Consider the following 23,823-nt stretch of genomic DNA (forward strand, 5'->3'; position numbering starts at 1 on the left):
AAGGGGGAGCCTTTTTAAGGCTAACTCATTTTTTAGCTCCTTGTTTGTCGTTATCAAAAAGGGGGAGATTGTTGGCCTAATAAGGCTTACGAATCTTATTTTTATGATAACAAATCAAAGGAACTTAACATATTTGGTTAAGTGATGATGTTTCAGGATTCAAATGGTTTTAATAAAAGGTTCAAGATTCCAAGTGCTTAATGAAGTTCATTAAAAGCAGAAGATCTAATGAAGCTTAAAATCTATTGAAGAATGAAGTCAAGATAAACTCAAAAGAATGGAAGCAAAAGCATGAAGACTTAGTGTTTAGAGTATATAAGTTTTAAAGTCTTATGTAAGTACTTCATTAAATTTCAATATAAATGGTTGAAGCTCTTAGGAATAATTATTGACTTAGAGACCTGATTTTGAAAACCCTAGAAATATTTTTCAAAAGTCTCATTTAAGTTTTTCAAAATCACAGGGATAAAATGTTGAAATAAAAGTTTTTGGAAATTTCTAAAAGTTGTAAGATTAGACGACTGGTAGGTTTCATCGGTTGACTGACTTAATTATGCTAAAAAAACTTTTTTGAGCAAACAGAATAGAATCAGGCAACTCATCTCATAGGTTCAGGTGACTGATTCAGTACTAACTTTTGAAATATACTGAATTGTAAAAGTTCAGGCAACTGACCATTCAGGATTAGGCGACTAACACTACACTGACTTTCAAAATTTTCTGTTCTATAAAAGATCAAACTCTCAATCGACTGACCTTCGGTTTTTCAAATTTAAAATTGCGAGAGAAAGTTTCCAAAACTAATTACTTGGTTCCAAACTTTATGAAAACTTGGGAAACACTACAAGAAACATGGGGAATACGAAAATTACTTTTTCTATCTATAAATACATGTTAAATCTAAAGATTAAACACACCAACAATTAACAACAAGCAGCTATTGATCAAATTCTCATACTTTTAAAGAGTTCTTGCTAAATACTTTGCTGAAAGCTATTGCTGAGTACTTGTTAAATTAAATCTTACGGTTCTTGTGCTCTAATTGAATTTTACAATCTAAGAAAGAACCTCGGTGATATTTACTTTGAGTTTCATCTCTTTATATTGTTTATTTGCTTTAGTATATTGTGCTTTTAACTTGTACAAATATGCTCTAACTAAGAGTGTTCATTGTACGGCAACAAAGTTTGCTTTTCTTGTTATTTTGTTTTGATGATTCAAGGTTGTTGAATCGTTGGCTAACGAGAAGGGGTATTCTTATTAGAGAGGGATCTCCACCTGAGAAGGAGAGAGGTTGTAACTTTGCCTAATAAAAAGGTTGGAATCCTCACAGCGGTTGCTTGGGACAAGGACGTAGGCTGGAGGCCGAACCTTGTAATAATACGGTTCTAAACTCTTCTCCCTACTCTCTTTAAATTTCTGCAAAGATATTAAATGCGTATATGATCTTTATATTTTGCAAAACCTTTGGGAGTGTTAGAGTCTTGATTCTGAAGCCTATTTAAATTCAACATACATTAACTAGTTGGTTGGTTTGATAAATTCATCAAAGTTCTAATTTTGAATATTAAAATAGCTGCAAGGAATTTTAATTTAGAAGTTTTCAAAAATCATATTTCATCAATTGGAGTAAAGGAATAAAATATAAGTTTTTGAATTTGAAATCTGAATTTTATTTTAAACCATCCTAATCTAATTTTTGGAATTTAATCAGCTGAATGTCAATATCAAAGAGTTGAACTTGAGATTGAATATTGGTTAAACTTGATTGATTATCAATAGTATTGTGGTTATTGGTAAATTGCTAAAAGTACGTATTGCTGAGATTAAAATTTGACTAAGGAATTTTTAAATACAAAAGTAAGTAAAGAAATTTTAAAAACCCAATTCAACCCCACTCCCCTCTTGGGAGTTTACCTTATTTTTCAAAAAACTACCAATGTTGGCATTGAGGGATTCTCCACCTTTTGACCTACATTCTTTAATGGAGAATATATTTCTTATTGGAAGAATAGGATAACCATTTTTCTAAATTCCCTTTACTTTGAAATTTGGGATGTTATCCAAGATGGATAAACTTCCCCAACCATGTTGAAGAATGGTGAGATCAAACCAAGGCCTAGATATATTGAAACGATAACAAAAAATTGCATGCACCAAATAAATTCTATAGATATGAACACGTTGCATTGTGCACTAGACCACAAAGGATTTAATCACATCATTGGATGTACCTCCACTAATCGAATTTGGCACACACTTCATGTGACTAATAAGGGAACATCTAGGGTAAAGCTATTTAGGATATACTAATTTTAAAATCTCTTGGCAATAATTATACTAATTTTAAACTTGTGCAAAAGATACTTAGGTGCTTGCCAAAAGAGTGAGCAACCTAGAAGACCGTAATCATGGAGTCAAAATATCTGCAAGAACTTCCTGTTGAGGAGTTGCTCGAGTCCCTTCTTGCATCTAAAATGAAAACCAAGAGGATGATGTGTTAGTCCACTAGGTTTCATGTTGATTTTGATGATGACAAAATTAATAAGAATTAGTGCATGTGTTACATGAATTTGTGTTATATGAATTATTATGTGATAGTTATTTTCTTTTATGTTTATATGTGAAAATCATTATATAAGAATTAGTGCATGTGTTATATGAATTTGTGCTCCATTAATTATTATGTGATAGTTATTTTCTTTTATGTTTATATGTGGTAATCATTTTTGAATTTTTGCTCCATGAATTATTATGTAATAGTTATTTCCTTTTATATTTATACATGGAAATCATTTTTGGTATTTAGGACTAAGTACGTTAATACCTAACTAGAAAACAAATGTACCAACTTAAGTATCATAAAGTAAAAATGACCACATATTTTTTTTGAAAACTCCAAATATGAAAAGTCTCATTATATTTAAAAATTAACTCATAAATCTTTTTAAGAACATTCAATTTGACTCTTATATATCGAGAGCCGAAATGGGTGTTTTTGTAAAAGTGCACTCTATGTCTTAAAAAAAAAAAAGTTAAACTATAATTTTGTACTATTTGTGAATCTAATTCTATATTTTATTCCTTGAGTCCAAAAAATGTAATATTATTTTATATAAAATTAGACTCATCATTCTTTTTAGAAAAAATTCATGTAGAAGTTTTGAAGTTATATGTTGGATTAATAATTAATACAATATGGTCATTCTGCACTACCATAAAGTCAAAAGCAAAAATTAGTACGTTGTAGTAAATTAGACATACCTTACTATAAAAAAGCCTGAAAATATTTCTTTCTTCTTTTTTATGAAAGTTGATGTTATGGGACTTCTAGAACGATATAGCACACTTAATTTGAATAAAGATTCTATTTGTTATGAATTGTACAAATCAACTAGAAAATTCTTATCTCTATCATAAAAGCCGCTCAACATATTTGTTGTGTTTGAATTTTATCTCTTCAATGGCTACTCCAATTGGCGTGATTCATTTTTTATTAGAAACTAGACTCATTGATAAGTCAATATGAATTTTATAGAATTTTATTTGGTATTTACGTGACTGTATGTGATTTTATAAAATATATCATCTCACTTAAAAATCAAATTTCTTGTCATATTATTACTTGTTTAGCTCCAACTTTATTCACATGGAGCCAAAACCTCTTCAATGTCTAGAGGAAAACTTTGACTATAAAAGGAGTCCAATTTCAAGGAAGAAAAATAAGAGAGATCGCTATAAAAAAGGTCTCCCATTCTCCTTCATATTTCTAAGTGATAGAGTGTTTTTTTCTTTCTTAAGAGAGCACTTTCTTATAAAGATCACTATAAAAAAGGTCTCCCATTCTCCTCCATAAGTGATAGAGTGTTTTTTTCTTACTTAAGAGGGCACTTTCTTATAAAAGTTCTTTTTATTTGTTTTAACTCTTTTCAAGTTTCAAGTCTCATTCCTTTGAGAGAGTTTGAGCTATAAGCTTAAGTTGTGGCATCAATCTACTTAGGGATACTAAGTCACATATCATTTGTAAAATCTCATTATTGTAAGTGTTGTTTAAGCTCTAGTGCAAGGCTCGTTTAATATTCTAGTCCCAGTGAAAGGTTAGGTCTTGTAATTATGCTCTTGTCCCAGTTGAAAAGCAAGAAGTTTGCTAGTGGAACCTTGGCTTGAATTTTTTCAAGAGAGCGTACGTATGTGCTCATGAAGGAGACCAAACCACTATAAAAGAGTTTAAGCTTTTCTCTCCCTACTCTCTTACATTACTTATTATTTGATTGAATTAATTGCTCAATTGTGTTTGTTCATATTTCATACGTTATCTTGGGTTATTAAAGCATATAAGGTGAGTTATGTGTAAACATAAACTTATTCTTAACTTATCGATCTCTGTTTTTCACACATATCACTCTCTATCTCTCTCTATTTCTCTTTTCTTTACACAAATCACTCTATGTCTCTCTCTTTATTTTCTTTCTGCTAATCTAATTTTTGTTTCATTTTTATAGGTTTAATCCGTAGAAGAAAGCCAAGGACAATCTTGTCGACCTCAAACCCTTAGATAAGTTCCCTTTATTTATTCTTTTTATGTGTAAATTTCTTTAGTTTTCTTGAATTTTTCTTAAGATCCAAATAGGGTTTGGGGTATTAATTGACTTGGAGTTCTAACCTAGGTTAAGTTCTTATCCAAGTTCGAGTTAAGGTTAGTGGTTTTGATGAATGGGTTAGTTGGTTTGGATTTGATGGGCCATGAATGTTTGGGTTGGTAGGCTTATATTAAATGGGATGTGCATGTTTGAGTTAACAAACTTGGATTAAATGAGTTGTGTATGTTTGGACTTAAACTAGGTTTAGGTTTATCGAGCCCATTCGGGCCAAGAAACAAGAAACAGGTTAATTGGGCTACGCCACACTGACCCAAGTCAACATTGACTTGGCTCCAAATGTCTTGGTAAGACCCAGATCATTGGACCTAGGTTGGGTATTTAGGTCAATTGGCTTGGATTTGGATTGGGTTGACTCAGGTTTTCAGGTTGAGAGATTAATTTGAGTCAAGCTGACCCAAATTCAAGTAATTGGGTATCAATACTCCAAGTTCAGGCCTATATTCTTAGAAAATTATTTGAAGTTAAGCACTAGGATCTCAACCACTTGATCACTCAACAATTCACTCTTAATTTTTCCACAAAAACAATTTCTTTCACTCTCTCAAACTCTTGGTTTTCTGTCTCCTACTCCTCTTAATTGTCTATGTATCTGTCCTCGGAAGGCCTCTATTTATAGACCTGAGTGAAGCAGTTAGATTAAATTCAATTGATCAGTAAATTTTAAATTGATTAATCAAACTTAAAGCTAATTGATTAATCAAATTGATTAACCCCTTTAAGTTGCTCAATCATATTTAAAATGTCAATTATTTTTATTAGTGGCAAATGAACATCCAATAAGGGTATTGAAATTTTTTAAAAAAAAAAAACCAAAAAATCAAAAAAGGTTCCTAAAGCTCTTCCTGTATCTCTCTCCTGACTGACTGTTTATCCATTTCATTGCATGCTGCAGCTGTGCATCTCTGTTTATTCATGGCTGAACATGCAGAAAATATACGATTTGTCAAATTACATGGTGGCAAATGAAACTAAAAACGGATAAATTACATATATTCCCTTCCCATGGTTCACAACGTGGCACGCCTATACGCAGCATGCCCCAAACCCCCTCCTTCCCAAGCAGGATCTCCGCACAACAAACCTCTAGTTGTTGAAAACAAAGATTCAAGATACATATATGCATCTAAGGGATTAACAAATGCGCCAGTACAGCAAGCACATATTGCATCTTGGTTGACATCGCTCCTCGCTGCAAAAGCTTAATAAAAAACTTCCAAATTCTGAGCAGAATTCTGCTCCTTTGGGTAGTGGTTGTTCTGCCTATATCAGATCTTTGTCCAGAGAAAAAATAGAAGAACGTACAAGCTCAAATCGCATCCTGTCTCAACAAGATCATTACTAGAATCATCATTCACAAGCTTCTCTTCGCTGCAAGAATTAAGAAGGGAAGCCTTATGAACTCCATCAGTAAACTAACAGCTGTAGAAATTTAATTAGACACAATTTTACTATTTTTCCAGAAGCAACCAGATTTCTATTTGGCATATCAACTCAGATCAATAATACTATTAGATTACCACTTTACCTAAAAACTCAAGTTGTTAGGTTGTGGCCAACAATGCATATCAAGCTTTAAACAAATACTGCTCATCATCATATGAACTAATAAAAATAGAGGTATGGAGTTCGTGCTCGAGAGAAGGCCAAGTATTAAATAATGAAGTGCACTAGGAGTTCCATAGAAGTCAACCGCTACCAAATATTTTGTTGATTCAAATTAATGTCCCCAAAAAAACAAAAAATAAAAAAGTGCTAGCATCCGACAGAATATAGTGTTTTAAACTTTTAAAACTAGAAAAAATAAATGCATACTGGAAGAGTGAAAAAAAGATGGCTCGTGCAAGCTGTAGCAGAACAATAACAAATTACAGCATACACAGGCATGGACAATGAAGCAAGAATGATGGGATTTTCCAATCTCAGACCTTGTGATGAGCTAGCCTAAAAAGGATGCAAAACTCTCCATAACAATAGATGGGATGCAGACATACCATCCGCTTGCTAATGTAAGGCTGGATCGTGAATGACGTGTCAGATTGACTTTCATCCTTGAGATGCTTCCGTTTCTCCATCTCAAATTCTTTTCTGGATTCTTTTCGGCTTCCTGATTGCCATACTCTGCCAAAATTAGGGAGCCAATCATTATCAAAATTATTAGCGACAATCTCTCCTCTCTTCTCCATCTGTAGTTCAATCTTTCTTTTCTCTGCCCAAGCAGCTCCCACCCGCTTAGGGTTCAATCTAGGGGCCTTCCCTGCTTTAGAAGAAACGAGGCTATCCATTACTGTTTTTGGGGGAACACTGAGCTTCTTTTCTTCAGTCCCATCAAACCAAGGAGGGGATGCTCCAGAATGCACATTTCCAACCTCTTCCGTAGACATAGGAGAAATTTGATTGATATTCTGCAAACCTGAAGAGTAAGCATAACAACGGACACATGTCAAAAGGAACACCATTATATCATCTCCTCCGCAGCCCAGCCAGAGATGCACTAATAAATGAATTTTATAGCAAAGCCCATCATGGTCAACAAATTGAATCAAGTATAATTTTTTATATTTTTAGTTGGTTGCTAATCATTTTCTTACAAAATAAGTTTTTAAATCAATGTAAAGAAATTAATAAATTATTGCAAAAATAATAATAACTCAAAATGGCTTTTAATGTTGAAGAAATTGATTTCTATAGGTTATTAATGTGACAGAGTTCAGAAAGAGTAGAAATAGAATGATAAAAATATTAAAAGAGTTTTTCCCCTGCATCCTTTAAATTTAATCTGGGGAACAACCTCAACTCAGTTATCATATAAAGGATGATATCAAATATTGTTTTCAGCAGAGTATTACATGTTCATGTAAATTTTCCTAGCTATTCTTAATGTGCACAGACTACACTTACCGCCAAAAATAAAAAATAAAAAATAAAATAAAGATACCTCACATCACTAAACTTATCCTTCTACCAAAAACGTACAGAATTATGTCACTTCGATATTCGTAACTCCCTTCTTAGGAATAACATCACCTAAATGATGTATCCATATAGCATCTGGACAACTATATCTGCACAAAAATTGAAGATAACAAAAACAAAACTTGGTCGAAGATTACCCTGAGAACTGCTCTGTTCCTTAACCATCCTTTCATGCTCACATACCTGGTACATCTATATGAACTAAATTACATGTTTGCAATAATATCACATAAATTTAAAATTAAAAAGAATTCCTCCCTACAAACCAAATGTACCAAGAATATGGAGGTACATAAATGTCAGAAAACAAATATCCCTTGAGAGAAAAAAATATAATTTTTTATAGTTATGACTGCTGACACCAAATTTTGTCTACAGGATAACCAACCCTTTTGGTGGGTCCAGTGCGAGTCCCTAGTCCCAGCCAAGTGAGATGTCCTATTTCATTCCCCTACAAATGTGAAAGATTTCTAGCATTTAAATGGGCAATATTGAGAGATCTTGAGATACTACTGCATAATTGGAAGAAGGAAAGGGAGATCAGGGGCAATATTAGAGCTTGCAAATTAGGGAAATAAATACAGAAAACCTAGGTGCCCATTTAGTCATTGAAAACATTTTCCATGTTCTATTTTAAGTTTTTCAAAGAACTATAAAACTTCAGCTTGTTCTTTACTTCTTCAAAATTCATATAAAAAAAATTAAAATATAAATAATTTGATTATTTGTGCAAAACAATTCTCATTTTTTATTTCTAAATTTCAAAATAATTGCAAGAAAAGACAAGTTGTTTTCCAATTTTCAAAAAATTATATAAGGTGGTGTCTGGGAGGATGGGCTTTGCAACTTGAATTTGGAATTGTGAGGATTTAGAAGAAACTCAATACAATCTAATATTGTATTTTTTTCTAAACCGGCACAAAATCTAAATACAAGATCAAAATTTCATGCTCCCAAATGCAAGGTAAGAAATCAAAAATCTAGAAAACAAAAAAAAATGTTTTCCAATTTTCCTATATAAATTTAGAAAATTAGAAAACAAAGTAGCATTCTTGTAATTCTTTTAAAAATTAGAAATGGAAAATAAAACCATTTCCACAAGTGAATGGTGCTCAAACTTTTAAGCGTCTTTCATTGTTTTTATACAAATGCTGTAAGACTGAAAAATTAGATGACTTTTTTTTGTAATTTTTTTAGAAAATTAACATGGAAAATGAACCAGAACCAAACAGGCACGACTTTCTGCCTATTTAATGGAGGTTTGTGTCCTCAAAGGGGAGATGGATCCCTACACTCCCAGTTATACATTCATCAACGTCTACATCCTCATTACTCCTAAACCCTATGATGATAATAAGAACAACCACATCACATAAAATCCTAGCATCATCTCATCAACCTCCCAACCACAGTTAAACTTCCACTATAGCAGCTTGCAAAAGCCACAAGAGAACACTCAAGATGTGCAAAGGCCACCATGATCATTTGAAACACAACCATCCGAACCCACTGCAACACCACTAGTGCAGCACAGCATCCAGAACTGAACTCCTATCTTCATTTTCTTCAATATTTATCTTCAAAAAAATTAAAATAAAAAAAAAATAGAGAAGAGAAGAGATCTAGAGAAAGAGAAGCAGGCAGCAACAGCAGAGGAGACCCCACTGCAGCTTTGTTGCTGGAAATGACCAGTACTGAGGTAGCTAGGACTCGTCTGGCAAGGCTCGCCAGCAAACTGACAGAAGCATGCCCATGGATGAGAAACTATGGTTGACTGAAAATAATAGAAAACAAGGGATAAAAAAACAATTCTCACTGGAGATCTTTTCAGTGAGCACCACCTCCAGTGGGACAGTGACATGGTATGGCAGGAAGGATGGCAGTGGCGGCTAGGCTGGGTACCTTGGTGTGCATGGCTAGAGGACTTAGAGCATAATGCAGGTGAAGCTCGTCAAAACCCTAGATGCCCTGAAGGAGAGAGGTTCCAAGACACCACTCCCATTTCATGTAATCAGGTCAGGTCACTCAGTTTGACCCATTAAAGGCAGCCAGGTTGAGTAGGCCTGGGCTTTTTTTATTATTTTATTTTATTTTTAGTTATGCTTAGTTTTTTTATTTTTTATTATTAAATGAAAATGAAGAAGAAAACAAATTTTATTGCTATTATTATTGATGCTACTATTATTTGATTTATTTTCACCATAAAAGTTACAAACATGGGATTAAGAGAGAGAGGAGAACAAGAAAAGGAGTCTTCAGGTAGTTTTAGGATATTATTAGTATTATTAGTTTTATTTTATCATTATTTTAGTCCATTATTATTAGTGCTATTATTTATTTTCATTTTAAATATTAAAAATACATCAAGGATCTATTTTGAACTCTTATATCTTTGCTCCAGTGATGGATGAACTTATTAGGAGTACGAAGTTCCATGGTGTATGGTGTTTGCAAATAATATCGTTTTGATTGATGAAACAAGGGGTGGAGTAGAATCTAAATTAAAATGATCAGAAGCTTTAGAATCTAGAGGTTTAGGATAAGTAGAAATAAAACAAAAATATACAAAATGTAAATTTCAGCTATAGCCTTATTTATATGAAATGTAATCCCAGTCTTTGTAGGAGGAATATTGGAGAGAAAAGGTTAGACTTGATGGTCAAGAAATCAATAACACTACTTTCAATACCTTAGATCTATTATGCATGATGAAAGAGAAATTGAAGAAGATGTAATGGATAGAGTTAAAGTAAATTGGTAAATGAAGTACTTTGAGCGACCGTGTGATAGTTAAGTACCCTCAAATTGAAAGGGAAGTACAATAGGACAAACGTAAGGCCTTGATATATTATATGGATCAGAATGTTGGGCAACTAAGAAACAACATATCCAAAAAGTAGAAGTTGCTGAGATGGAAATGCTAAGATGGATGAGTGGTATAATGCTGCAAGATAAATTAAGGAATGAACAAATTCCTCAGTACAAGGTAAACTAAAAACACACGAACGATAATGAGCCCTAGTTCCCATGACTCTTCCCCCCAGCATAGAGTGGCCGAACACTTCTGTCTCATCAATTTTCAATGATAACTTTAGCCTTTTCGTAGGCTCATAGCCTCCTCTCTGGCAGAGAGCTAAACACTAGGAATCGAAGCCTTTTTTCAAGCGAAGGGTCAAGTACTAAAACCGAAGCCTTTGAAAGAGCCTTTGTTCCACCATTGTCACTCTCGCGACTTGTTCTCTCGCAACTACGACCCATACACCATCACGACTCTTCTTCCTCGCTGCAGATCAGCTGCAGTCAATTTCCTTTTCTGTTCACGACTTGTCGTCTATCGCAACGACGACTACTCCACCATTGCGACTCTTCTCTATTGCCGCATATCAGGTCTATCGTCTCACATCACAGAATTATTCTTTGGTGCTTTTCAAATATGTCTTCGCACTTTGGGCAGAATCGAAGCGCTCTCCCTTTCAAAGCAGCCCTCTATTGTTGGAAGGACTCACAAACCCAGAAGTCCTAGCTTCTGGTAATCTGTTATAGCGCGTTCTTTTGTTTCTTATGAACTTCTTAGAAACTGATGGTTGAGGAAGACAGTACAGAGTAAGCACGCAAATTCCCATGATGCCAAAATCCATCTCAATAGACAGAACTACTCTTTTTTAATGGATTCTGGCATGGGGAGCCCTTCCAATTTTGGAGAAGGCGGGAAGGAAGACATCTCACTGTGTTTTGAAAAATAACGTGGTCCACTGGTTCCAGGAACAGATGTCAGAGTTCTGGGGGCAGAATACTAAATTACTGTGGATTAAGCAAATGAAATTCCCAGGAGATTTGCTGATCATCAGATTTATGTCAAACAAATTTGGAAGAATGATAGTAGTTGAGAAACTACTGTACTCAGGGTGGATTTTCTCTGGCAATTCCAGAGGGCAGGGAAGCCTAAATTTGGTGGAGTTTTTGCAGATCATTGAAAAGGGACAAAGAAATCTTGAAAAGGAACCACCAAAAATTACTAGGCATGGCGTGTAGACAGTGTGGTTCAATCGAAATAAAGCAGAGAAAAGGAATGGCTACAACACTGAAGGGATAACCCGATGAGCTAAGCTATGCAGAGGTCATAAAGCATGGAGCTAAGAATGATCGGATAAGGAATTATTCCTGCGAATCCTGCCGGACAAGTGAGAAAGGTAAGGCTGATTTTGGAAAGAGAAAAATTACGGGAGAAAGGTGAAAGCTCTCCGCCTAAGATAATTCGTATGCTTAGAAGGCCAAAAATTGCGAAGGTGGATAATCAACTTTACGCCAGTCGCTGTGGGCCAGGAGGTCTTATATTGAAGCATGTTTTCCCAGTAGGCCCAAAAAATTCTAAGTGGGCTAGATCAGTGGACCTACGGTGGGGGGAGATGGAAAAATCTAGTTCAAGGAAGAATCCAGGAGGTAAACATGATTCTAACTTGCCAAAGGCACAAGTGATTGACAAGTTGGAACTAGTCATTCGCCAATTATGGGGGATTCTAAGATAGCATCACAAGAAAAAGTAAAACCTGATATAGACCTCTCACTTTAAGGAGAGAGGATAGCAGCAAATAGTGTAAAATCTTCAGATCGAAGAAGTGCTTAAAAAGAATGAGATCCTTCAAAAAGTTGCGGAAAATACAGCACAACTTTGTGAGGCCGAACAAAGGTGTACTTTGCAGGACTTCGATATTGAATTGGAAGACTGGTTAGAGGATAATAATAGTTTGCTTTGAGAGCAGATTTGAGAATTTGAAGATGCATGTATAGGCTCTTCTCAGTTAAAAACTTTGGATAAATCGAAGATTCCTAGATGCCAAGAAAGGAGTGGTTGTGAGATCAAGAGGCAAGAGGCTTCCCCTCAGGAAACACAGAATAATATTATCTATTTGGGTCAATCGGAAAGTTGCAGTAAAGAAAACAAAGGGAAAGAGTTGGTAAGGGTGTCAATTCGGTAACAGTATCACATCAGTCAGACAGAGATTACCTTCAACCAAACTTGATAATGCTCAAGCAGGTATAAATCTCATTAATTACAACTCTGATCATTTAAAAGTCTTAAATGTTGAGGGGCCTGTGCCTTCTAATACTGGACTTGGGTTCATTTGTTCTCCTTTGGATAATTCTACTAATCCTTCTTGTGTTGCTAGGGGGAATTCTCTCTTGGGAAGGGTGATCTTTTGGAGGACCCTGACCCGCCTATAATTAACAAAGGTATTCTACCTATTCCTACCCAACTCATTCTTTCTTCGGAAAATTTATGCCTTAAAAAGGACTCTAATATGAGGAAAAGGTTGTAGGTTTAGTTGTGAGGGTGGTGAGAGAGACAATTTAGACCCACTTAAACTCCTCGAGGATCTAGGGTTGGAGCTTTTAGATCATGTTGGAAACCTAGTGAAGGTTGGCCTTAGTCCAAGGACTTACAAAAAAAGGAAAAAGAAAGTACAAAAAGAGCTTAAAAATATGGTTTCTTCTATTAATTACGAATGCAGTAAAGGGGTTAGCAAGGGGCATAGGTGAGTTAACTATGAAGCTTGTTAGTTGGAATGTACAAGGACTAGGGATAAAGGAAGTCCTAGACAAATACTCTCCAGATATTGTCCTCATCCAAGATACTAAATTGAAAGAGATTGATGTGGGGGAGGGGGGTTGTTAGGAGTTTATAGGGGAGCTGTAGTAGGGAGTGGGAGTTCTTATACTCACACAGTGCTTCTGGTGGCATCTTAGTTATGTGAGATTCTCAAAATATTTCCAAGTTGGACACTTGTACGGTTTTTTCTCCCTTTCCATGTAATTTGAAGTGCGAGGGAGGGGTTAATGGCGGGTTTCCAGTGTATGGGCCTACTAGACCAACTCTTAGGAGTTCTTTTTAGGAGTTGTGTAATGTTTTTGGCTTCTACTCCCTTAAGTGGATTGTGGGAGGTGGATTTAATGCATTAATATTCCCCAGCGAGAAGAGAGGGAGTGGTAAAGGAACAGCTAGCATGCACAATTTTGATTTGCTTATCAAGGATTGTGGTTTAAGAGATATTCCCTTGAGGAACGCTCTGTTTACTTGGTCTGTAGTGGGGGCTAGAGTGGTGGCTAGCAGACTTGATAGGTTTTTGTTTTGTGGCAAGTGGGAGGATGCATTTCCAAACCTTTCTCATTTTGTTCTTCCTAGGACTACATCTGACCATTATCCAATCCTGTTGGAATCTAGTAAGGTGTCTTGGGGTCTTACACCTTTTAGATTTGAGAATATATAGATGGAGCATGCTGCCTTTAAGCCTTTGGTTAGGGACTCTTGGGGAGAGGATTTGGAAATGGGTTGGGGTTGTTTTTATTTCATGAGAAAGTTGAAACACTTGAAGGAGAAGTTGAAAGTTTGAAATAAGAAGGTGTTTGTTGACATCAGAATTAGATAATCTAACATCTTGAGCAAGTTAACTTCTCTTGATCGGAAGGAGCGGGATTTTAATCTTACAGATAGCGAGGTGATTAGGAGAGTTTCCCTCAAAAACAAACTAGAAGAGGTGATATTTCAGGAAATGAGGAGTTGGGGACAAAAGACCAAATTCAAATGGATTAAGGAAGGGGACTGCAACTCTTCTTTCTTTCATAGACTAGCTAATGGGAAAAGAAGAATTTGATTAGGGAGTTAGATGTGGGGGATGGTATAGATGAGATTGGAACTCTATATCTGTTAATCAGATGTGTTTGTTGAAGAGACCTTTAGAAGAAGTTAGTAGGGGTGGTTTTTGGGATAGATAAGGATAAGGCTCCAGACCCGGATGATTTTAACATTGCTTTCTTTCAAGATTGTTGGGATATAGTAAAGGAGAATTTGTTCAAGGTTTTTAGCAAGTTCTTTGATAATGGAGTCCTCAATAAGAGTATTACTTCCTCCTTTATAGCCTTGGCTCCAAAGAAATCTAATTCTATTAAAGTGGAGGATTTAGACCTATTAATCTTGTTTCTAGTGTGTATAAGATTATTACTAAAGTCTTAACTAGTAGGTGGTGCTTGATGATACCATCTCTACTGCTCAAATCGCGTTCGTTGGGAGGAGGTAGATTGTGGATGCTATTTTAGCTGCAATGAGGTGGTGGAGGATATTCGTAGGAATAAAAAGAGGAGGTTCGTCTTTAAACTACATTTTAAGGAAGCTTACGATAGAGTGAGCGGGAGTTTTTTGGATAGGGTTTTTACGAGAAATGATTTTGGTGTGCGTTGGAGTTGCTAGAGCAGTGGTTCTTTGTCTAATGTGTGGTTTTTGATAATTGTGAATGGTGAACCTAAATCATGGTTTGGTGCTTCCAAGGGTTTTAGGCAAGGAAATCTTTTATCCCCTCTTTTGTTTGTTCTTATGGCAGATGTTTTGAGTAGGATGGTGGATAGGGCGGTGGAAAGGGGTTTCGCTAGAGTTCTAGAAGTAGGGAGAAAGGGGGTGTTGGCCTCGTGCTTATACCATCCGGGTGTAGTGAAAAGTGGGTGAGGGTGGACTAGGTCGTCATCCCAAAGTGACGCGCCGCATCGAAACCCTAGTACAGTGTCAAATATGCGAGGATTTCCGCATCATTCTAGACAAGGGTGAGTAAAGAAGTTAATTCAAGAGACTAGGATTAGATTAGAAACTTGAAATATAGAGACACTCACAAGTAAAAGCATGGAAATTATTGACACAATGACTAAACTAAAAATTAATCTAATCTGACTTCAAGAAACCAAGTGGGTAGGGGAGAAAACTAGATGAAAAATCAGGATTTAAACTTTGGTACACTAGAAAAGAAAAACATAAGAATAGGGTAGGAATTATTATAGACAAAAACTTAAAAGATAGTCTAGTAGATGTCAAAGAGTAGGGGATAGAATTATAAAAATCAAGATGGTCTCAAGCCAAGAGATAATAAATGTCATTAGTGCTTATGCTAATCAAGTAGGCTTAGGAGAAAATCTTAAGAGACAATTTTGGGAAGATATGGATGGTATTATGCAAGGCATATCAAGGACTGGGAGAATGTTCATAGAAGTGGATTTGAATGGACAAGTTGGAAGGGACAATAAAGATTATGAGAGGATACATGGAGGTTATGGATATGGACACAAATGAGTCTAGGGAGATTATCTTAAACTTCACCATTTAATAGGATTTTATGACAATGAATACTTGCTTTAAGAAGAGAGAAAACACTCAATAACCTTCAAAAGTGGACAAAATAAAAGTCAAATATTTTTTTTTTAACTAGGAGTGTATATCGTTTATAGTGTATGGATTGTAAAGTTATCTTAAGTGAAAGCTTAATCACACAACATAGAGTTTTAGTGTTAGATATATGTAGTAAAAAATGGAAGAGAAAGGATAAAATAAACTGTTGCAAGAGTAGGTAGTAGAACCTAAAGGAAGAAAATATAATAAAAATTTAAAGATAAAACGATCAAAGATGGCAATTGGACTATAGAGGATGGTGTGGACATGAACACTATTTGGAGTAGAATAGCTAGCTCTATCAAAAAGATAGCAAAAGAGATTTTAGGTGGATCAAGAGGAAGATTCTCAAAAAAGGAAAGTTAGTGTTGGGATCAAGATGTCCAAAAAGCTGTAAAGACAAAAGGTAGTATAAAACATGGCAAAAATGTAGAAACACAGAAAACTTCGAAAAGTATAAAGAGACCAGAGAAGATGCAAAAAATAGGTCATTAGTGAAACCTAACATAGATTATTTAATAATTTGTAGCAAGACTAGGTACAAAATAAGGGGAGAAAACTTGTTTAAACTTGGTAGAGCTAGAGAAAAAAAGAGTAAGAACTTAGGTAATGTAAAATGCATAAAAAGTGAAGATGATATTATCTTGGTTAAGGAAGAAGACATAAAAGAAAGATGGCGAAATTACTTTAGTAAGCTATTTAATTAAAAAACAAGTACAAAGATTAAAATTAGAATTGACAAATGAGAAAAAAAAAAAAAAACTAAAAATATGATATTTATTTGCAAGATTAGAGCTAACGAAGTTAAGTTTGCACTAAAGAAGATGAAAAATGGAAAAGCTATAGGACCGGATAACATCCCAATTGAAGTTTGAAAATGCTTAGGTGATAACAGAATTATATGGTTAACTAACTTATTTAAAACAATTATAAAAACTAAGAAAATGTCAGATGAATGGAGGAAAACACTTTAATACCTATATACAAAAATAAAGGATATATTCAAAATTGTAATAACTATCTTGGAATCAAACTTACGAGACATACAATGAGCTGTGGAAAAGGGTCGTTGAACAAAGATTAAAGCAAGAAACAAATGTCTCGAAAAATCAATTTCGTTTTATGCCTAGGAGATCTGCTACAAAAGTTCTATATCTTTTAAGAAGATTAATAGAAAAGTTTAGAGAAAAGAGGAGGACTTGCATATGTTATTTATTGACTTAGAGAAAGCGTATGGTAGGATACTTAGGGAATTTTTGTGGTGGGTTCTAGAAAAAAAAAAAAGAAAAAAAAAGTCCATCTAGTAGGTATACTAATGTTATTAAGGATATGTATGATGGAATAATGACTAGTGTTAGAACTATAGGTGGAGAGACTAGAGAATTTCCAATCACAAAAGGTGTACATCGAGGATTTGCTTTGAGCCCTTATTTTTTGCTTTAATGACGGATGAATTAACCAAGAGTATCCAAAATAAGGTTTCATGGTGTATGTTGTTTGCAAATGATATTGTCTTGATTGATAAAACTAGGGGGGGAGTAAAATCAAAGTTAGAATTATAGGGAAAGCGTTAGAATCTAGAGGCCTCAGGATAAGTAGAAATAAGACAGAATTTATGAAATGTAGTTTCAGTAATAGTAGGAGGAATATTAGAGACAAAGTTAAACTTGATGATAAAGAAATCAATAGCACTAGTATATTTCGATACCTTCAATGTATTATGCAAGCTAAAGGAGAAATTGAAGAAGATAAATGCATAGAGTTAAAGCAAGTTAAGCAAAATGGAGAAGTGCTTCGAGTGTGCTTTGTAATCATAGAATACCCTTAAAATTAAAAGGGAAGTTTTACAAGACGATTATAAGACTAGCTATGCTATATAGATCAAAATGTTTGGCAACTAAGAAACAGCATATTCAAAAAGAAAAAATTGTCGAGATGAGAATGCTTAGATGGATGAATGATACAACATTAAAAGATAAATTAAGAAATGAACATATTCGTGCTAAGTTAGGTGAAACTCCTGTAGAAGATAAGATAAAGGAGGACAACTTAGATGATTTGAACACTTACAACGTAGGCCACACAGTGCGCCGGTGAGGAAAAGTGAGGTATTATAAGGGATAGTAGAAGGGGTAAGGGATGACTAGCAAGTCTTCCACTAAATATATATATATATATATATATATATATATATATATATTATAAAAAATCAATTAAATATTAACAATAAATACAACAAAGGAGAAGGGAATATATATTTATAGAGCAAGAAAGGCTCTCCCATTCACCATTTTATCGATGTGGGACGGTCAACCATGGGAGAGGCAGTGGACACTGGGCAGTTTCTTGCCCACTTCAGAGTCGCTCCCTGTGATCAAAATGTCAGCCACATCTCAATTCATATATTGCTCTTGCTGCAATTCTAGGAGACAGCATTAACAATTACCACATGGAACTTGTCTTGAATTTCAAGCATTCAAAGCATGCAGAACTTTCAATTCTCCTTTCAGAAACAGCATGTCATCTAACCCTACCAATATACTTGGAGAAAACAGAAAATGTGAGTAGCAAAAATCAAACAAAACAACCTGCCTTGTCGAGTACTGCGATATGGGTTTTGTTGTCTTCTAGTTTTTGCATTCAACTATTTAAAGCTTAACACCTAAGGCTCCAGATCTCACAAGCACCGACGACAAAGAGCAATTTACAAAATCAAATGCAAAGCTGGATCGGTGACTTCAATTTTGGTGAGTTGGAGGGAAGCAAATGAGCAATAAACAGTTGTGGCTGAGCTTACACACACACAGCACACCCCATGGACACACAGGCATGTGTGCAGAGAGATAGAGAGAGATGTGAATTGCTGACCTCCTGGTGGACCTTGCGTCGCACAGTTGGGCATTTGGAATTTGGAAAGGCTGGGGTTGGGAGTGGGAATTGTCCCACATCGACTACGTTAGGAAAGATGAGTCCTTTTATTCCCTTGCTCAAGTATGAAACCATTAATCCTGTCAAAAACTTTAAAAAACCAACACCAACCAAACCAAACCAATTTTAACTGTGGTTTTGATTTTTGTTGAACTGACAGTTTTTAGTTTGGTTTCGGTTGGAAAAGATTTTTAAAAAGATATTTCAGTTCGGTTTTCGATTTTAGTTAAAATCAAACCGAATAAAAATGATTACACCCCTAGGGCTGAGTCATGGAAATGTCTTATTTTTGCTAAGTTGTGGGGGGCTATGGTTGGTGCGTAATGAACATATGGGTTTGGGTCTTTTAATGGAGTTAGGCAGTTAGCTTTCCAAAAGTTCAGCAAGATTGAAGGAATCTTTTGACTTGATTTTTCCTTTTCTTTCTTTGTTGTTTTTTAGTTTTTCCCTTCCAGTTTGTTCCAGAATTTTTCCAGGAGATGCCTTGTATTCCTTTTGGTAAATTCTTCTCCTATTACTGAAATCTATTCTTTTGTTACAATAATTTAAAAAAAAAAATCAATAACGAACAAATAACACAAAACCTATTAGTCCATGTTTTGAAAAATTTAATTGGCATACCTTCCTTTTAATATTGAAGCATCTTGCATGAGTCATGATAGTATAGTTCAGGCATGCAACAATCCTCTAACCTCAAGAAACCCTAGGATTGCGAATGTGTGCAGTCCTTGGATGTCTATCATCATATTTATTTCTGTTATGGTCTTTTAAACACTAAATTCCAAAAATCACATCAAAATTAGCATATACCATCTACCTAGTTTAGGCATTTTTTTAATACATTTTGAAAACTTTGAAATGCCATTGGGCTTTTTGGCCATTTTTCATTTTTTGTTTAGATTTTTTCGATCTTTATGTTTTACTTTGATTTATTTTTTGGTCGAAATCTTTTAAAACACTCTTTCAATTTTTTTTTTGGATTTCATAATCAAAAATAACAATGACAATCAAAAAGCATAATTAATCAACTAAAAATATTTTTCTTTACTTTTTAAAATTATTTTCACTTTTTTGGAGATTTTTTAACATTTAAAAAAATTATAAATAAATAATAGCACTAATAATAAAAGATTAAAATAAAAACAAAATAAAACTAAAAATAATCCTAAAACTACCTAAAAAACTTTGCTTTCTTTTTTTTCCATTTTTTATTTCCTCATGGTAATTTCAGTAATGGTAGGAGGAATATTGGAGACTAAGTTAAACTTGATGATGATGAAATAAATAGCACTTGTAGATTTCAATACCTTGGATTTACCATGCAAGCTGAAGGAGAAATTGAAAATGATGTAATGCATAGAGTTAAAGCCAATTAGGTAAAATAGAGAAGAGTTTCAAGTGTACTTTGTGATCGTAGAATACCCTTACAATTAAAAGGAAAGTTTTATAGGATAGCTATAAGACCAGCTATGCTATATGGATCAGAATGTTGGGCGACGAAGAAACAGAATATCCAAAAAGTAAAAGTTGTCAAGATAAGAATGCTTAGATGGATGAGTGGTGTAACACCGAAAGATAAATTAAGGAATGAACATATTCGCGGTAAGAGTGAGTTAGTAACTGTGGGGGGGCAGTAAAAGGAGTAAGCGTAGGCCTAAAATAACTTGGAATGAGATAGTAAGAATTTAATTGCTCTAAATCTATCAAAAGCAAATGGTTCATGATCACATAAATTGGCAGAAAAGGATTCATATAGTTTACCCCACCTAGTGGGACTTGAGGCTTGGTTTTGTTGTTGTTTTGCTACTGTTTTATTTCCTCATGGTGAAAATAAATCAAAAATAGAAATAATAATAAACAAGTTCATTCTTTTATTTTTATTTAACTATAAAAATAAACAATAAACAATAAATACTAATTAAAAATAATTGTAAAAAGCCTTGCCCGTCAAATTGGCCTATCAAACGGGTCAAACCAGGTCAAGTTGAGGAGCTTCATCTGCATTGTTCTAGCTTCAAACCTAGTCTTCTACATCTACTGCTGCTGTGGCCTGTTAGGCATGGCAGGGCTCCTTGCCTATTCATCCTCCTCACCCTAGGTTCTTGATTCTAGTTCCTCCTCTCATGTGACTCCGGTAGTCCTAATTTATTTTGGTCCTTGAAATCCACTAGTTTACACTCTTTAGGTTACTCTTGCTAAGTTTCATTCACAACAGTTTTAGCTGTAGTCATCGATTCCTCCATATATATATATATATAGAACTTTAGTAATTAGTAAAGAAAAATATACAATGATGAGGAAAAGAAATCCTTAAATGAGAAATAAAGAATAAAACCAAAAAAATAAAGCCTTCTATTCACATTGTACATCCTCAAAATATGTACACTTAAAACAGCCTACTTTAAACACCCAAAAAGACCAATGCAGAATACTATCCCAAAAAAAGCTTGAACTTCTTCCCATTAAAATTCGTGAATTTTGCTCCAATCAAATAGCCACATAACAGCAAAGGGCACACCACAAAGTTGCAGCAGCCTTCCTCTTCCCAAAGCCAATAAAAGAATCAATCAAAAACACATCCAAATCAAAAACACATCCAACCAAGGACTTGAACAACCATCAAAATCGGGAGGACACCTAGACTTTATCAATCGTTAAGAATTGCCAACTAGGTGGGAACTAGATATGCAGAATTGACTTGTCATTTTCTTTCTTTAAAACAAAGAGCAGATATGGAATGCAAATTCTAACAAATACCTATCAAGCAACATTAAAGCAATTCCTGTGCATTCCAAGTAGATTAAGTTTATGCAACCTTACAAAAGGTCCTTAGATGCTCATAGATGCTCCACTAATAAACTGGAAAAATGGTGCTGGCACACTGTATTTATGCTCCAAAAATATGTACCAAATAATCAAAAAGTTGGATTTCTTCAGAAATCTTGTGAAGAAAGCTAATTTATCGCAATAAATCCCAAGATACTGTGGCTGAGCCTCAATACGAATGCTAGCAGACCTTCAAAACACTGAAATTTGCATTTGAAGTCCAAGATTTTGTAGTATAGGTCAAAATGTCTCAAAGACTAAAAAAGACTAGTCAAAATATCTCAAAAAATATAAAATATCATAGCGAAATTCAATTTCTTGTGATTCTGGAAAATGCAGGAGAGCGTGGCAGTTTCTTCCTTGTAAGTCACCCATGTGTGCCACCAATGAGGATCTTCCAGCGATTGCATTCTGACCAGTAGCAGATCAAAGGGTGGTGAGTTCGTTGGTTGTGGCTGAGTGTCGGGAAAATAATGGCAGATGTGGATTTTGAAGGGTAGTTGACCAGGAGATGCTTGGCCAGGCGCATGGGGCTTGACCGGTAATTGGACAGCGAAGAAAATTCAGCAGACAGAGTCTTGGGGGTTTCCGTTTTTAATGGTGAGCAAGGTGTTGTCAAACAATGCCTGGAAATAGTGTTCAACACTCCGCAGCACGACTATAATTTTCAGTAAAGTTGCAGAGTAACAATGCTTCAGAATTTTCCTGCAATATCTGAACCAGTTTTCACAGCAATTGAAGCACGTGGAAGTAAATTGAAATTGTTTGGTGGATGTGGTTCGAATCTTGGATGATATCCTTCAATGGAGACTATTGTAGGAGTTAGAAATTTGATGGATCAGTTATAGGGGAAGAATGTGGGCAAATCAGAATTTGTTCTTATACCAAATTGATGGAGAACAGATACGGAGAGAGAGAGGGGGGGGGAGGGAGAGAGAGAGCGTGCATGTGTGTGTGTGTGTGTGTTAAGGGCGAGATAGAGAATGAAGAGAGAGAATGAAGAAGAGAAGCAGAGGAGGAGAAAGAAGAAGAAGAAGAAGAAGAACAGGGGAGACAAATTGAGAAAGAAGAGAAGAAGTAGAATTAAGAAGGGAGAAGGAAGGAAGAATGTAAGATGCTACAGAGGAGAGAGAGTTCAGATCAGGAAAGAAGAACAGGGGAGACAAATTGAGAAAGAAGAGAAGAAGAAGAATTAAGAAGGGAGAAGGAAGGAAGAATGTAAGATGCTACAGAGGAGAGAGAGTTCAGATCAGGAAACAGAACAGGGGAGACAAATTGAGAAACAAGAGAAGAAGAATTAAGAAGGGAGAAGGAAGGAAGAATGTAAGATGCTACAGAGGAGAGAGAATTCAGGTCAGGAAACAGAACAGGGTAGACAAATTGAGAAAGAAGAGAAGAAAATTAAGAAGGGAGAAGGAAGGAAGAATGTAAGATGCTACAGCCAGAAGAAACAGATGTTAAGGACAGAACAGAGAGTTAACGAAAAACACACACAGAGAGACAGAAAAGAGCAGGAGAAGAGAAGGGAGGAGGAAGGAAAGTAGAGGGAGAGGTTGCACGAGTGAGAGGGAAAACCAGTCAGAAAATTTGAATTCAAATGATCACTAACTCATACATTACAAAGAAAGTATTTATGCACACAACAATACAACTAAAACATATAACTACAAAATAACCAAAAGTATTTAAAATACACAAAATAAACCTAAATTAGCTAAATTTTTAAAATAGCAATAATTTCCCAAACAAAAATAAAAACCTTCGGGTAAAATATGAACATCTAAAGTTCTCCATTGGTTGTTCTCCATCAGCAAGGTTTTATGTGTTAATTACCCCAAATTTGTTTCCCCAATTCGCAAGCTGTGTTATTGTCCCTACCCTTTCCTTCAAATTTTGCAATAATATCTTAAGATCTCTCTCAATTTCCCTCAATTAAATGCTAGAATACTTTCTATATATTGCAGGGGAATGAATCTGGACATCTCATTGAGCTGGGCCCTGGGATGCACACAGGGCCCACAAAAAAAAGGTTTTGGTAATAGTCGCCCGGAGGCCCAGACAGGGTGTGGTATCAACAAGGACATGGGAGCACAGAATACCACTAGGTCCAATACACTACGCCAGATTCTAACAAAAACAATTTTTAGCTCCCTCAAAATCTATTTTTTAAAGATCAGCGTGGTATCCCATTATACACCAATTTTTAAGTTACACCCTAGCAAGTTAAAA

The 23,823-nt window shown here is 35.0% G+C and overlaps 1 protein-coding gene across 7 annotated transcripts in view; it reads right to left on the minus strand.

The window, feature by feature from the left end:
- Window positions 1–5,535: 5,535 nt before the first annotated feature.
- Window positions 5,536–23,823, minus strand: part of LOC131160525 (TITAN-like protein) — a 29,650-nt gene continuing 11,362 nt past the window's right edge. For 2 of the 7 annotated variants that reach the window (XM_058116306.1, XM_058116303.1), the window contains exons 5-6: window positions 7,772–7,826; window positions 6,312–7,071 (exon numbers count right to left, since the gene is read on the minus strand). In XM_058116306.1, coding sequence (XP_057972289.1) covers window positions 6,581–7,071; window positions 7,772–7,826 — 546 coding nt within the window. In that variant the 3' untranslated portion in view covers window positions 6,312–6,580. Of the gene's footprint in view, window positions 6,030–6,311; window positions 7,072–7,771; window positions 7,827–23,823 lie in introns of those variants that run through there. The other 5 variants (XM_058116307.1, XM_058116305.1, XM_058116309.1 and 2 more) reach the window with 5 other exon arrangements.

This window comes from Malania oleifera, chromosome 7 (genome assembly GCF_029873635.1).
Source record: "Malania oleifera isolate guangnan ecotype guangnan chromosome 7, ASM2987363v1, whole genome shotgun sequence".
NCBI classification, from domain to species: domain Eukaryota; kingdom Viridiplantae; phylum Streptophyta; class Magnoliopsida; order Santalales; family Ximeniaceae; genus Malania; species Malania oleifera.